The 13586-nt window shown below is 34.6% G+C and overlaps 1 protein-coding gene across 1 annotated transcript; it reads left to right on the forward strand.

Moving 5' to 3' along the window:
• The first annotated feature begins 7106 nt into the window (after positions 1-7106).
• Positions 7107-10538, forward strand: LOC135651981 (uncharacterized). Its single transcript, XM_065172684.1, has 2 exons — positions 7107-8386; positions 9595-10538. Exons 1-2 carry the CDS (start codon positions 7295-7297, stop codon positions 10204-10206), a joined length of 1704 nt encoding a protein of 567 aa, XP_065028756.1. The 5' UTR covers positions 7107-7294; the 3' UTR covers positions 10207-10538.
• The last annotated feature ends 3048 nt before the right edge of the window (positions 10539-13586 follow it).

Genomic DNA, 13586 nt, shown 5'->3' on the forward strand with positions numbered 1-13586 from the left:
ATTGTTTTGCTCGGTTCGATGAGCGATCACTTGGTAACGCTGCAACTTGTTAGAACTTATATTTTTACAAGCAAAATGACTCAATACCAAGGCAAAACATACTACCAAGAAGCTATACATGTGAATGTGAGCGACGAACGGTTCGTTGAACGGAGTTATTGCGGGTGCGCAATGACAGTCCATAACAGTTCGTCGGAAGTTCTGTCGGAACTAGCCAAGAAGTCTCGAAGCTTGCCAGAGTAGCTCATCAAAACTGACCAAGAAGATCGTCATGAAGTCCAGGAGCTTGCCGGGAGTCTGCCAGAATATTGCCGAGAGATCGTCGGAAGTTCGTTGGAAGATAGCCGGAAGCTCGCCGGAAGAATAGACATAGGGATTTGTTTTGCTTAGCAAATGTCTTAGGATTTCGTAGTTAGCACGTAATTAGGTTTGGATTTGGGCCAACCCAATTAGGGACCAGCAAGGCCCATATAAGAACTATGTTGGGCCCAATAAGAAGCCCAAATAGTGCCCTAAGAAGTCTCACCGTCGTGGCACAGTCTTTGAGACTGTGTCAGGCGGTGGTACCGCCAGTCTGGGCGATTGTACCACCCTTGGCAGGGTGCCAGGCGGTGGTACCACCCAGCACTGCCCCCAGGCGGAGGTACTGCCAGACCTGGGTGGTGGTACCGCCCAGGGCAATGTCAGTCAGACTGACACTGGGCGGTGGTACCGCCCGTGCCCGGGAAACCCGAGATGGAAAAGTTTTATGCTCCAAGTTTGAATCAACTTGAAGCCTATAAATACCCCTCTCATCTTCGGTTAAAGAACATAAGCACAGAGAGTCTAAAAAGAAAGAAATGCTGCTAAAATCTTGTGTGATCTGCTCTCCCTCTTCAAAGTGTTAGACCAGTTTAAGAGAAGAGTAAGTGAGTACTTGTAAGGGTTGTCTTCTAAACCCGGTAAAAGGAGAAGAGGGGTGTAAAAGGTGATTGGCCTTCGCCTATTAAAGGAAGGCCTCTAGTAAACGTCGGTGACCTCATCGGAGGAGGAAGCCGAAAGTGGATATAGGTCACGTTAACCGAACCACTCTAAAACTATCGTGTTCTCTGGTTTACATTTTATTCTTGCTATTACCTTGCTGCAAACCTCTTTAAGTGCTTACTACCTTCAATTCATTTACGAACGTGTTTCAAGTTAAGATATTTCCGAGATCGGTTTTCAACGTAAACGATTTTATCGAAACGAAAAGTTTTGAAGACGTGATTTTACCGCTGTACTAATTCAACCCACCCCCCCCCCCCCCCCTCTTAGTGCACTCTTGATCCAAACCCCCCCCCCCCCCCCCTCTCTTAGTGCACTCTTGATCCAAACATTTCATGCATAATTTCAAATCATCACATGAAGAAAATCAAGAAAAATTAATTGGGTGATGTATAAATGAATACAAGGGAGTATCATAAATAAATTATGGCATGAAAGATATGATCATGTGAATATCAAAAGACATGATTCATTTTAACAAATCTCCTAACGAAATGTTAAGAGATAAAATGATTTAATATCTTGATTCATGCATAAGAAATTTTAAGTTGTAAATCTCAAAAAATCAAGATAAAAATTATGATTCTTTTTTTATGACTCAAATAGCAAAAAGGAGAATCATATTAAATAATCTGAATTCATAAGAAATCTCATGTTATAAATCCAAGAATTCACAAGAAAAATCATAATTCATTTAGAAAATCTCCTCTTAAGAAAATACCAAGTAGAATCGTAGGAGAACAATTAATGAAAAATCTTGATTCATAATAAATCTTAATTTATAAGTATCAAGGAATCAAGATAATGATTTGGATAAAAATTTATTCAAATTTAAAATATCAAATCATCAATATCACTTTCATAGTTCAAGAGATTCAAAATAACATAAATAGATTTATCAATCTCTTATTTTAAATTTGATAAGATAGAAAAAAAAAGTTGAAGAAAAATGCCTTCCACTTTAGTTGTTTCATTTTAAGTTGTTTGTTTCATATAAGTATGTCTTTTGTCCTTTTATGCCGAATAAAAACATGCATTAACATTTAGGATCGAAAAATAAATTTTTCATAAAAACCATCAAGACCAAAAAAAAAGTAAAACACATTAAACATAAGGCTTCTTCAAACAAGAGATTTGACTCATCATTTTAATTCCAATGATAATTCATGTTCCTTTTAATGTGTTTGATTTCATATAAATATGCTCAAGTTTTTTCTATATAAAAACCATTCATCTTGTTTAAAACCGAAAAAGCAACTTTTATTGCGACAAAGATCAATAAGCCATGAATCACAAAAATCATCATGCATAACTTCAAAATCTCATTCATAGTATAAATTCATTAAGCATTGTATCAAAACTTTAATATTTTCATTACAACATCAAGCATGGTTTCATTGAACATAATTTTGAATGATTCTTATAGATATCTAAACTTCTCTATGTGATTGACTTTATATTAACATGTCCAAATTTTTGTTCTTATGTCAAAACTATACATCATATTTAAAATCGAAAACTAAATACAAGGTTCATCACAAAAATCTTCAAGCCTTCCATACAAAAGCCATGCATCGTCATTGAAAAGCAATATAGAAATCATCAAGATACTCATTATTGCTTCTTTAAAACGTATTCATAAGATTAATCTTACTAGGTGTACAAGCATTAGATTAACATTTTATTATATTTTCATAAAATATATAATTATCATGATCATTTTTTAAAATAACTAAAAAACGAAAGCATGATCCCCTTTTATTTATTTATTTATATTTTGTATTTTATATACTAATTTATAAACAACATATGAAATGCATTAAGTAATTTTAAAATAAACTAAGGGGGTTTCGTTTGAGTATTTTACCTTATTATCGAGAGTCACCAAAGCGAAGTTTGTCGTTTCGTCTTCATTAGTTTGCTCATCTTCTTCGGAGGTACTCGTTTCGTCCCAAAGTGCTTTCTTGTTCTTGTGTTCATAGCAAGTAGTTACATTTTTTTAAGTTTACTTTTAATTTTTTATTCTTATTTTAAATTTTTTTTAATCTTTATTGTGAGAGGCTTAAGTTCACCATCACTTGAGCTTTCGCTCAAGTGGTCTTCTTTTGTTCTAAGTGCAAAATCCTTCCTATTCTTTGGAAGGTTATTCTCAAGTTCGTCATGTGCCATATTGGTCATTTCGTAGGTCATCAAGGACCCAATAAGTTCTTCGATCGAAAAAGTATTCAAATCTTTGGCCTCTTGAATGGTCGTTACTTTAGGATCCCAAGTTTTAGAAAGAGATCGTAAAATTTTGTTCACAAGTTCAAGATTCGAAAAACTTTTATCAAGAGCTTTTAGACTATTGATGATATCCATAAAATGGGTGTACATGTCTCCAATAGTCTCGCTTGGTTCCATTCAAAATAACTCAAAGTCATGCATCAAAATATTAATCTTCGAATCTTTAACTCTACTAGTGCCTTCGTGTGTGATTTCAAGAGTATGCCAAATATCGAAAGTCGTTTCACAAGTAGAAACCCGATTGAATTCATTTTTATCTAAGGCGCAAAATAAAGCATTCATAACTCTAGCATTTAAAGAAAAGGTTTTCTTCTCCAAATCATTCCATTCTTTTATTGGAGTAGAAGACTTTTTAAAACCATTTTTGATAATATTCCATAAATCAAAATACATAAAAAGCAAGAAAACTCTCATTCGAGTTTTTCAATAAGTGTAGTTTGTCCCATTGAACATGGGAGGACGAACGATTGAAAAACCCTCTTGAAATATGAAAAGAGTCATTTCTCTTAGGTGTTAAACCAAATAAGAAAGAACCTGGATCTAATACCAATTGTTCTGATAAAGAGTCGGCACTAAGAGGGGCGAGTAAATTAGTGCAGTGGTAAAAATTATCGGTTCAAAATCTCATTGCGATTAAACTTGTTTTGGAAGATGTTAACTTGAAAGCATAAGGAAGAGTGTAGTGGATGTAAAGCAAGTAAAGAATAGCAGTTTGCAGTAGATGTAAATTGCAAGAAGTAAATGCAAACTGAGTTATAGTGGTTCGGTCATCGTGACCTACATCCAATCCACCGATTCCTCTTCCGTCGAGGCCACCGGCATCCACTAATGATGTTCCTTTAATAAACAAAGATCAACCTCCTTCTTACAACTCTATTCTCCTTTTACAGGTTTACGAGAGAACATTTACACCCCCACTTACTCCTCTCGCAAACTATACTAACACTTAGATCTTTTAGAGGAGTTCACATAAGATTACAACAATATTTTCTTTCATTTTCACTCTCAATTCTTGTGTGTGTTAACTAGGGATGAGAGGGGTACTTATAGGCCTCAAGTTGATTCAAACTTAGAGCCTAAAAAGGTCTTATCCCGAGTTTTCCGGGTCCTAGTGGTACCACCGCCAATGCTGGGCAGTACCACCTCCTATGTTGGGCGGTACCATCGCCTGCAACACTAATACTAGGTGGTACCACTGCTTGGGAGACTGTGTCTAGGCGGTACCACTGCCTAGACTAGTGGTACCACCACTTGACACTAACATTGGGCGGTACCACCACCTAATCTGACGGTACCAACACCTAACACAGTCTCAGAGACTGTGCCATGATGGTGCCACCTGTTGGGTCACTATTTGGGCCTTTCACTTGGCCCAACACAGTCCATACATGGGCCCAACTGGCCCCTAATTGGGTTGGCCCAATTTCAATCCTAATTATGTGCTAACTATGAAATTTAAGATATTTACTAAGCTAAACAAGTTCGTAAGTCTATGTTTCTTCCGGCGAGCTTTCGGCGATCTTCCGGTGAATTTTCGATGATCTCTCGGCAATGTTCCAGCGGACTCCTGGTAAGCTCCTAGACTTTACGACGATCTTCTTGGCGGACGAGCTTCTTTAGCAAGCTCCTGGACTTCTCGGTCAATTCCGGTAGAACTTCTGACGAACATCCAGACTTCTGATGAACTCTTGAACTCCCAACGAAATCGCATCCTTGACTTTGAGATTTTATTTTGCTTTATGCCTTGCTATCATAGTTAATCTTGTACAAATAAAACTTACTTCGATCTAGACAATTATTACAAAGCTTGAATCATGTTGTCTGACATGTCATTGGTTCATCAACGCTTCCTCCGATTCTTCAATGCATCATCCTCTCTTGCGGCCTATTGCCCAATCGGCCAGTTGACCTCTACAACTCCGATTTCCTTGGCGTAATTTCTGCTCTTCTTCGCTCGATGCCCGAACTCATGGCCCGAAGCCTTCTACCAATACATCGACCGATCCTCCAGCTCGACGTCTGATCTTCTGACATGTTCCACTCCAGCCCAATATGATTCTTCTTGCTTTCAATTATCTCTCCCTAATCGAAGCTTCCTACGTTACTCAAAACGCAGATCAAATAAACACTATCAATTTGTTTCTTCATCAAAATATGAGATTCAACATAGATGTGAATGATGTTTGAGTGAATATTTTTTTCAATCTTCTCAAATGTTAGTTTGGATCCTAGATTAGATTGTTGATTAATTACAATATTTTTGAGTTAAAATAGGTCCACACATCTTGAATGCATTAATTCAGGGGGGTGACAGGTGTTAGCGGTAGTACCACCCATATCTCGAAGATTTAAAATTTTTGATTCCCATTTGAAGTATTTTGGGGGCCTATAAATATCTCACTAAGGCTTAGTTGATGGAGCATCAAATTATGAGTTTATGAAGGGATATAGCTCTCTCTTTTGAGCATTGTTGGAGTCTTCTTACTCCTTCTTAAGTTTAGATGTGACTCTAAGTTATAGGATGTGAGAAATCTTATAAAAGAGTAAGTGTGGAGATTAGCTTCTAAGCTTGTTAAAAGAAGAAAAGCTATAACACGGGTAGTTGATCTTCACCCATTAAAAAAAAGATCGATAGTGAAAATTGACAGCCTCAGGGGAATCGAGAATGGACATAAATTAGAAAAACTAAATCACTATAAATTATTTTGTATTACTTCTCTTGTTTTTGATTTATTGTTGTTTACTCGTTTACCTTACTCATAACTCTTATTTGTATTTTTAATTAATCACATTTCTAATATAGATATATTAATTAAAATTTTAAATCAATTAAAATTTACTGTAATACTAATTCACGCGTCTCTTTGTGTCATTACAATCCTAACATACTACAGTAAGAAAGAGATAAGGATGATCAATGAAATATTGACTTTATCAACATCTCTAGTTGACTCGGTTGATTAGCTCAAGTCTAACTCAATTTTAAATCAGTTCTCACACTCCACCTTTGACTTGCTGTGCTTCTTACAGTTGGAATTGAGTTGTAACTTAAGATTATAAATGTGGACCGTCGAGCATTAAATCCGAGAGCGGAACAAGCCTGCCTGGAAATGGCCAGTAAACACAGTAATATTGAAAAGATCTATTAGCTATTGAATATCTATTTTCAACTTGTTACTATTAAAAAAAATGATATGTTGTAGTTTAATTATAATTATTTATCTTACCCTATTTAATCCTGCATTTTTTAGTGCTTGGTACCCGATTGAGATGCGTAATGCTTATAATAGATCTGTTAATAAATAAATCTAATCTTATTCACATAACTTAAATATTATAATCACAGTATTGAGGTGTTAGATTAGAAATTCTTCTTAAATTTATCACTCACCTTGTAAAACAATATCACTATAGATATTGGATTGACGATAACATATTTATAGACCAAATAAAGATTTTTCGAACAGTATCCAAAGATACACCTCGTAAATTTAGATATATTATTATTTAATTTTAAATTTTAATATTACTTTTTTTTATATAATAATATTTATTAATCTCTTAATAAATAAATATAATCTCATCCATATATCTCATGCTTAGGTGGTTCAACCTTTCTGTTCCTGTGGGCTCCGTGGACGACTTATTATTCTCTCAATGAGACTGTCACGAGCATCTGAGTCTCACGTTCGTTAAGTGAGTGCACAGAAACTTCTGTTGGTATCATCGGCCCATGGATTGGCGCACGACCGGTCAAATTCAACACGCTGTCCGCCCGTCGGAACATGGAAAGAACGTATACGAAAGCGAGTTAAATTTTGGCTAATCGGTGTGCTCTTTCCAGCAGCTCTACTCCTCTCACGTCCCGCAGGCAGCATCATCCTCTCTGCTCCTCCCCTTCTCCTCGTCTCTCTTCCTCCTCTGCCTCTTCTCTGTGTAAACTACTAGATTTAGCGATTGATCCCTGTTGAAGGGCCATTTTGATATTATGGGAAAGAGTAGGGGGGTTAGTTACAAAAAGGCCCATGGTGAACGGAAACGAAGGCGCGATGCCTCCGACGACGAAGAAGACAAGGAGTACCTCTTTGGAGCAGAAGATGAGGATGTTGAGGAGGAGGGCTTCAGCGAATCCCTCGATGCGGATGCCACCGAGGAGGAGTTCGAGTTCGGCGAATCCACCTGCGGCTCCGAAGAGGAGCGGGAGATCGATTACGATGATGAGGAGGAAGACCAGGATGAGGCGGTGGCCGTGGAGGAGGAGGTAGAGTCACCGAGATCGATGCCGTGGAACGGTAGGGCGCAGAGATCCGGGGCTTTGGTTGATGACGAGGAGGAAGAGACTAAGGATTGGTTCAGATCTTGCCGGCGGAACCTTGTGGCCTTGGATTACGCCGAGGAGGAAGAGGACGATGATGACCATGATGAGGATTTTCTTCCAGATGATGGCGGTGATGACAGTCACGATGAAGAGGAGGTTTCCTTGGCCTCTGGAAAGAAAGGAGATCTCAAACGGCGTACAAAGAAACGGAAATCGAGGGTTTTTAAGCAAAAGAGATCAGAAAAGAGAATACGGAGAAGAAAATCGGACGATGACGATGATGATTCTGATTTCCCATATTCTAAAGAGGGTCTTCTCGTTAAGAATCGAATTGCATTTCATAAAGAACGGAATAAGCTCAAGAATGTAAAGAGGAGGAAGAGATCGTCGGTTATATCAGAGTCATTATCGGATTCTGATTACATGATCTTTGAGTTGGACGATCTGGTTGTTGGAGGAGCCATTAATCCGCCAAAGCCAATAAACACTACCGAGGATGAAGAGAAAGGTAAAGAGAAAGAAGGTGATGAGTTGCAGAAGCAGATTTGTGGGATCTGCTTAGCAGAAGAGCGGACGAGGACAATTCAAGGAGAACTGGATTGCTGCGCACATTTTTTCTGCTTCAAATGCATAATGGAGTGGTCGAAAGTGGAGTCAAGATGTCCAGTTTGCAAGAGGAGGTTTTCAACTATCACCAAGTCCTCTAGGTCTGATCCTGGGTTTGGCATGAGGAAGGTTGTAAGCATCCAAGTGCGCAATCAGGTATTTCATTTGTGCTCTAATATGTTTTTGTTGAAAATGCAACTGTTTTTTACTTGTTATATTTCCTTCAGGAAGCATTTCCTTGTTCTCTGCTAACATTTAGTTAGTCCATGTGCTTAAATGTTCAGGACAATTATGTCAGAATCTGTTTTTTGCATTACTGCATTTGATTAGTTTAGTCACAATGAAAATGTTAACATGCATGAATTATGGACTGTGTGATAGATGCAATATTAATGATGATCAAATTAAAGAAATTATTCTTTGACCTACTTGATGATATGATTGAAAACTTAAGCATATCATTTTGGTAGGTCAGTGGATGGAGGATGTATGTGAAGTTAGGTTTGAAGTGTAGACCAAGTTTAGATTAGGTTCATTTTGAGTCTTGTTGAGTCTAGATCCGTCCAAGAAGATAGAGAGTTCCAAATATGAGAAAGGGTCATGAATGGAGTTTTTCCTATGTTCAGTTATTGTTGTAGAACTTCCGTAATAACTTTTATATGCAGTATTCATTTTTCATTCTTGGTAGGGTCATTAAGACATTGAATATGATTATCTTACCTGCTTGTTTCAACTGTAGCCTGACTAATAGCAAGTTTAGTTTGAGAGTCATAATTTAGTTTAATTTTTGTACTGACTAATTTCTTCTACAGTTTTTGCACTTCTTGAATTGTGTAGAATGCCCTAAGACTCCACTATGAACTTTCGGATGATTGATATGTATGGATATACCATGCCAACCTTCATTTTACTTGTTTACTTGTCAGAAGATTTATAAGCTTGATGACTGTTTATTGTTTGTAAAAGGTATCTTCTGAAACTTACCTTCTTTGTTTTTAACTATATATCATTTCATTTCAAGTGTCTATGCATCAATAATTAGCAGAGTGCTGGGAAATATTGAGGATTAGTTGAATTGAAACATGAAATTTTGCAGTTGCTTCTTTTGCTTGAGAAGGAAGCACCTCTGAAAATGTGCTTTTCTTAATGTACTGATGCAATGTTTTATAAATTATATGGAATCTCTAATTTAGCAGCTGCATGCTGGGCCTTTTATTTACAGAACCACTCATTGAATATCATTTTTGTTTGTTTTTTTCTGTTTCTTTTTACGTGGGAACGGATGCAGCTTTAGTTTGACTTTCAAGTGCTCTGCTTCTTCTGTTACTTTTTCATCCTCGCATTTTGTTTATATATTTTTATAGGTTTATCAACCTTCAGAAGAAGAAATTAGGCAAATGCTGGATCCATATGGGAGTGTTGTGTGCACAGAATGCCAACAAGATGGAGATGATGGTCTTATGTTACTCTGTGATATTTGTGATTCTTGTGCACATACATATTGTGTTGGTCTTGGGAGGGAAGTACCGGAAGGCAGTTGGTATTGTGATTGTTGTAGGTCCGCAACTAATGGATCATCAACTTCACAAAACCAAGGTACTGTGACTGACGAAAGAGCACGCAATGGTGAATGTTTAGGTCTTGGCACTGAAACAGAAGTTGCTGAACATATTAATGCCACTTCATATTTTCAACAATCCATATCACTGCCACCTCTAGTTGCTGTACAAAGAATTGATCTGAATGCCCCTCCTACATTAGAGGATGATCATGGAGCAACATTGCAGGATGCTGGTGGTGTAGCATCGACTCTTTCTGGAAGACGTGCAATACATCATCGCATATGCATTTTGTTATCTAACAGTAGACGAAGGCCGATGTTTAGTCCAATTGGTTTGCTAACTGACAAAGTGGAATCTGATGTTATGACCCAAAAAACTGAAGAAAGTGCGCATCATTTACATAGTGCTGGGTGACCAAATTTCTTGCACACTGAGATAAGCCTTTGTGTTAGCATCCTACAACATTTATCCTTTCCATGTATGGCGACTGAAATAAGCCGTTGTTGTGGAACTGACCGCTAACAGTATTCCTTGTACTTCAATTTGCCAAAGGGAAGGGCAGATGACATCAGATTTAGGTGATGAATTTGATCTTATATGAGATACTCTCTACATTTATCTCTATGCAAACACGAGATGGGCGTTTTCTGGTTAGCTTCCAGTGTGATGTACTATTTCCTTTTCTATAATATGCAAAACCAACCTTGTAAACAGAAAAGTAGTTAAGATTCTTCTTTTTTATGTCACTTCTTGTCAGATTTCTGCTATTATATATGGATACAATTGATTCAAATGGCAGACGGAAGATGACAAGTCGCGATTGAAAGTGTAGTACACTATTTTTTGCATCAGTTGTTTATCCTTTTTTCGGTTCTTGGTTTAGTACAATTTTTCTTAGTTTTATTCTTGCAAAAAAAGGTGTGCACTAGATAAGGGTTGATGTTTGTGGTTGTTCAGCGGCAATTCTACTCCTTTGGATTCACAATTTGCTGCTGCATGGTTGCAAGTTTTTGACATTAATTCCTGCCTCTGTGTAATTAGTTTTTCTTGTATGGATCTCAAAGATATATCATCTATTAACTTGAAAGGTTATTTGTATATGGTCGATGTTTATTTGTCAGTCGATGAAGATTTGAAAATGACACTAAGACCACAAACAATCATTATCAAGATTCTTTTGACCAATAAATGCATGCTTCTTGAAGACGAAATATTTGGATTTATGACCGCAAGCAAGTTGCAAGAACTCGGAAGGACTTCCACCTGATCCCCATTGGGCGTGTGGTTCCCTTTCTTAAACAACGATGCAGACATAGTTTTGTATTTGGTCTTTTCTGAATATTTTAGCGGAGATGATCTCATTTTAAAATTTCTTATGGGGGTGTCATCACCTTTTCACAATCTCCAAAATACCGCTAACATGATCTAAAAGATTATCCCTATCATGAACTAACACAATTTTCTCCTCCCAACATCCTACGACATGCATATATAAAATTATTAAAAATTTATCCTAAAACTTATATATAAAAATAGAGTTTCAAACAATTATCCTTACTGGTTTAGGAATGAGGATTTTCATGTCAATTATAGTTTTTTTTTTTTAAATAATGTTTTATTTAAAAATATTATAATTAAGACAAATGGATTCAAAACTAAATGAAACTTAACACAAAAATAAAGTTTTAAATATGTTTTGGAAACAATAGCAATCGAATATAGAGACTTACATATTAGTTATAGTATTTTTTTTTACATGTTTATCATGTTTTTGACAGATATCTCTATCAAAACATTGTAGCTAAAATAAATAGACTCAAAACCCAATGAAACCGACTCATATGAAAAATATAAGATTTCAAATATGTACTCTTATTGGTTTATCAACATAAACAAATAAATATGAAGACTTTCTCTTATGAGTTACATTTTTGGATGGATAGGTTTATAATATTTAAAAAATATTATAATCTTATTAAAAACACTAAAGAATTATATCAGTTCACCTTTACACTAGTCCAAGATCGATGGACCTATTCATTCTATGAATCGATCAATCAATAATAATAATAATAATAATAATAATAATAATAATAATAATAATAAACGTAGGGACACTTTCGTTAAAAAATTATTATTTACCCTACTTAATTTAAATTTTAGGTCTTAATTTTTGGACCTAACTCATATTTACAGCCATAGTAGTAATTAATGGACAAATTCCCTAGAAAAGCCCCTTATTTTACAAAATTCTTAGTTAGCATCCCCTTTTTCAAAAGTTGTGACAGAGAGCCTCGAATTTTCATGATGACAAAAGTAACACTTGACCAGTTTTTATCTTTTTTTTCTTTTTACTTTCTTAATTTTTGATAAAATATCATGTTTTTATTTAATATTTAAGCTTCTAAATATATTTGAAACCTATTATGAAATTTTGGTCTAAAAAACCATGATTTAGACCCACTAACACTTTTTTTAAGGGTAATTTAAAAACCCAATCAATACAAGTTAAAACTATTAAAGAACCTTTAAATTGATTCTCAATGCACAAAAATATATCTTTTTTCTATTTTAGAAAAGTTATTTGATATTTTCAGATTGTGAATACTATGAATTTTTTTTTAACTTCATCAATTTTTGACAAAATATCATCCTTCCATTTAATATTTTATAATATTTGAGCTTCTAAATAAACCTATTGTGAAAGTATGGTCCAAAAAAATTATGATTTAAACCCAATTAAACTAATTTTAGGGGCAATTAAAAAATAATGTAACTTGGTCAAAACTTAATTCAAACAAGTTCAAAATTTTGGGAAATCTTCATGGTTTCTACTTTAGGAAACTTATTTGATTTTTTTCTTCGATATTTTAAATTATGAATGTTTTGAATTTTTAATATCTTTAATTTTTCATAAAATTTGATATTTTTATATAATATTTTAGTTGCCCTATGATTTTTTGGGCCGAACTTTCATAATATATTTCAAGCTAAATTATTAGAAAATATTGAATGGAAGTATGAAATTTTCTCAAAAATTAAAGAAATTAGAAATTTTTAGTATATTCATAGTCCAAAATACCAAAACAAATAAATTTCTTAAAATAGAAATGTTATATTTTTTGTTCGACTGATAGCGATTCAAAGGTTTTCTGAAAATTTTAACTTGTTTTGATTAGGCTTTGAATCAGTCACACTATTATTGCCCCCAAAAATAATGTAAGTGGATCTAAATCACGATTTTTTTAGACCAAAATTTCAGAGTAGGTTTCAAACCTATTTAGAAGCTCAAATATTATGAAATATTATATAAAATATTAAATTTTATCAAAAATGAAAAATAAAGTATTCATAATTTAAAAATAATATATAAAATCAAATAAATACTATAAAATATAAAAAGTTATATTTTGATCAGGTTTTGATCCAGTTATATTGTTTTTTAAATTACTCCAAAAATAATGCAAGTGGGTCTAAATCATGAATTTTTTTAGACCATACTTTCATAATAGATTTTAAACCTGTTAAGAAGCTTAAATATTAAAAAATATTAAATGGAATTATGACATTTTTTGTCAAATTTTGTCATAAATTAAATAAATTAAAAAATATATTTAACTTATTTTGACCCGGTTTTAACCTAGTTAAACTGTTTTTAAATTGCCCAAATATAATGTATGTGAGTCTAAATCATGTTTTTTTTTTCGGACCTATTTAACTTCTAGAATAGATGTCAGACCTATTTAGAAGCTATTTTAAGGGTATTTTAAAACATATTCTGGTATTTTCTGAAT

Source organism: Musa acuminata, chromosome BXJ3-10 (assembly GCF_036884655.1).
Source record: "Musa acuminata AAA Group cultivar baxijiao chromosome BXJ3-10, Cavendish_Baxijiao_AAA, whole genome shotgun sequence".
Classification (NCBI taxonomy): Eukaryota; Viridiplantae; Streptophyta; class Magnoliopsida; order Zingiberales; family Musaceae; genus Musa; species Musa acuminata.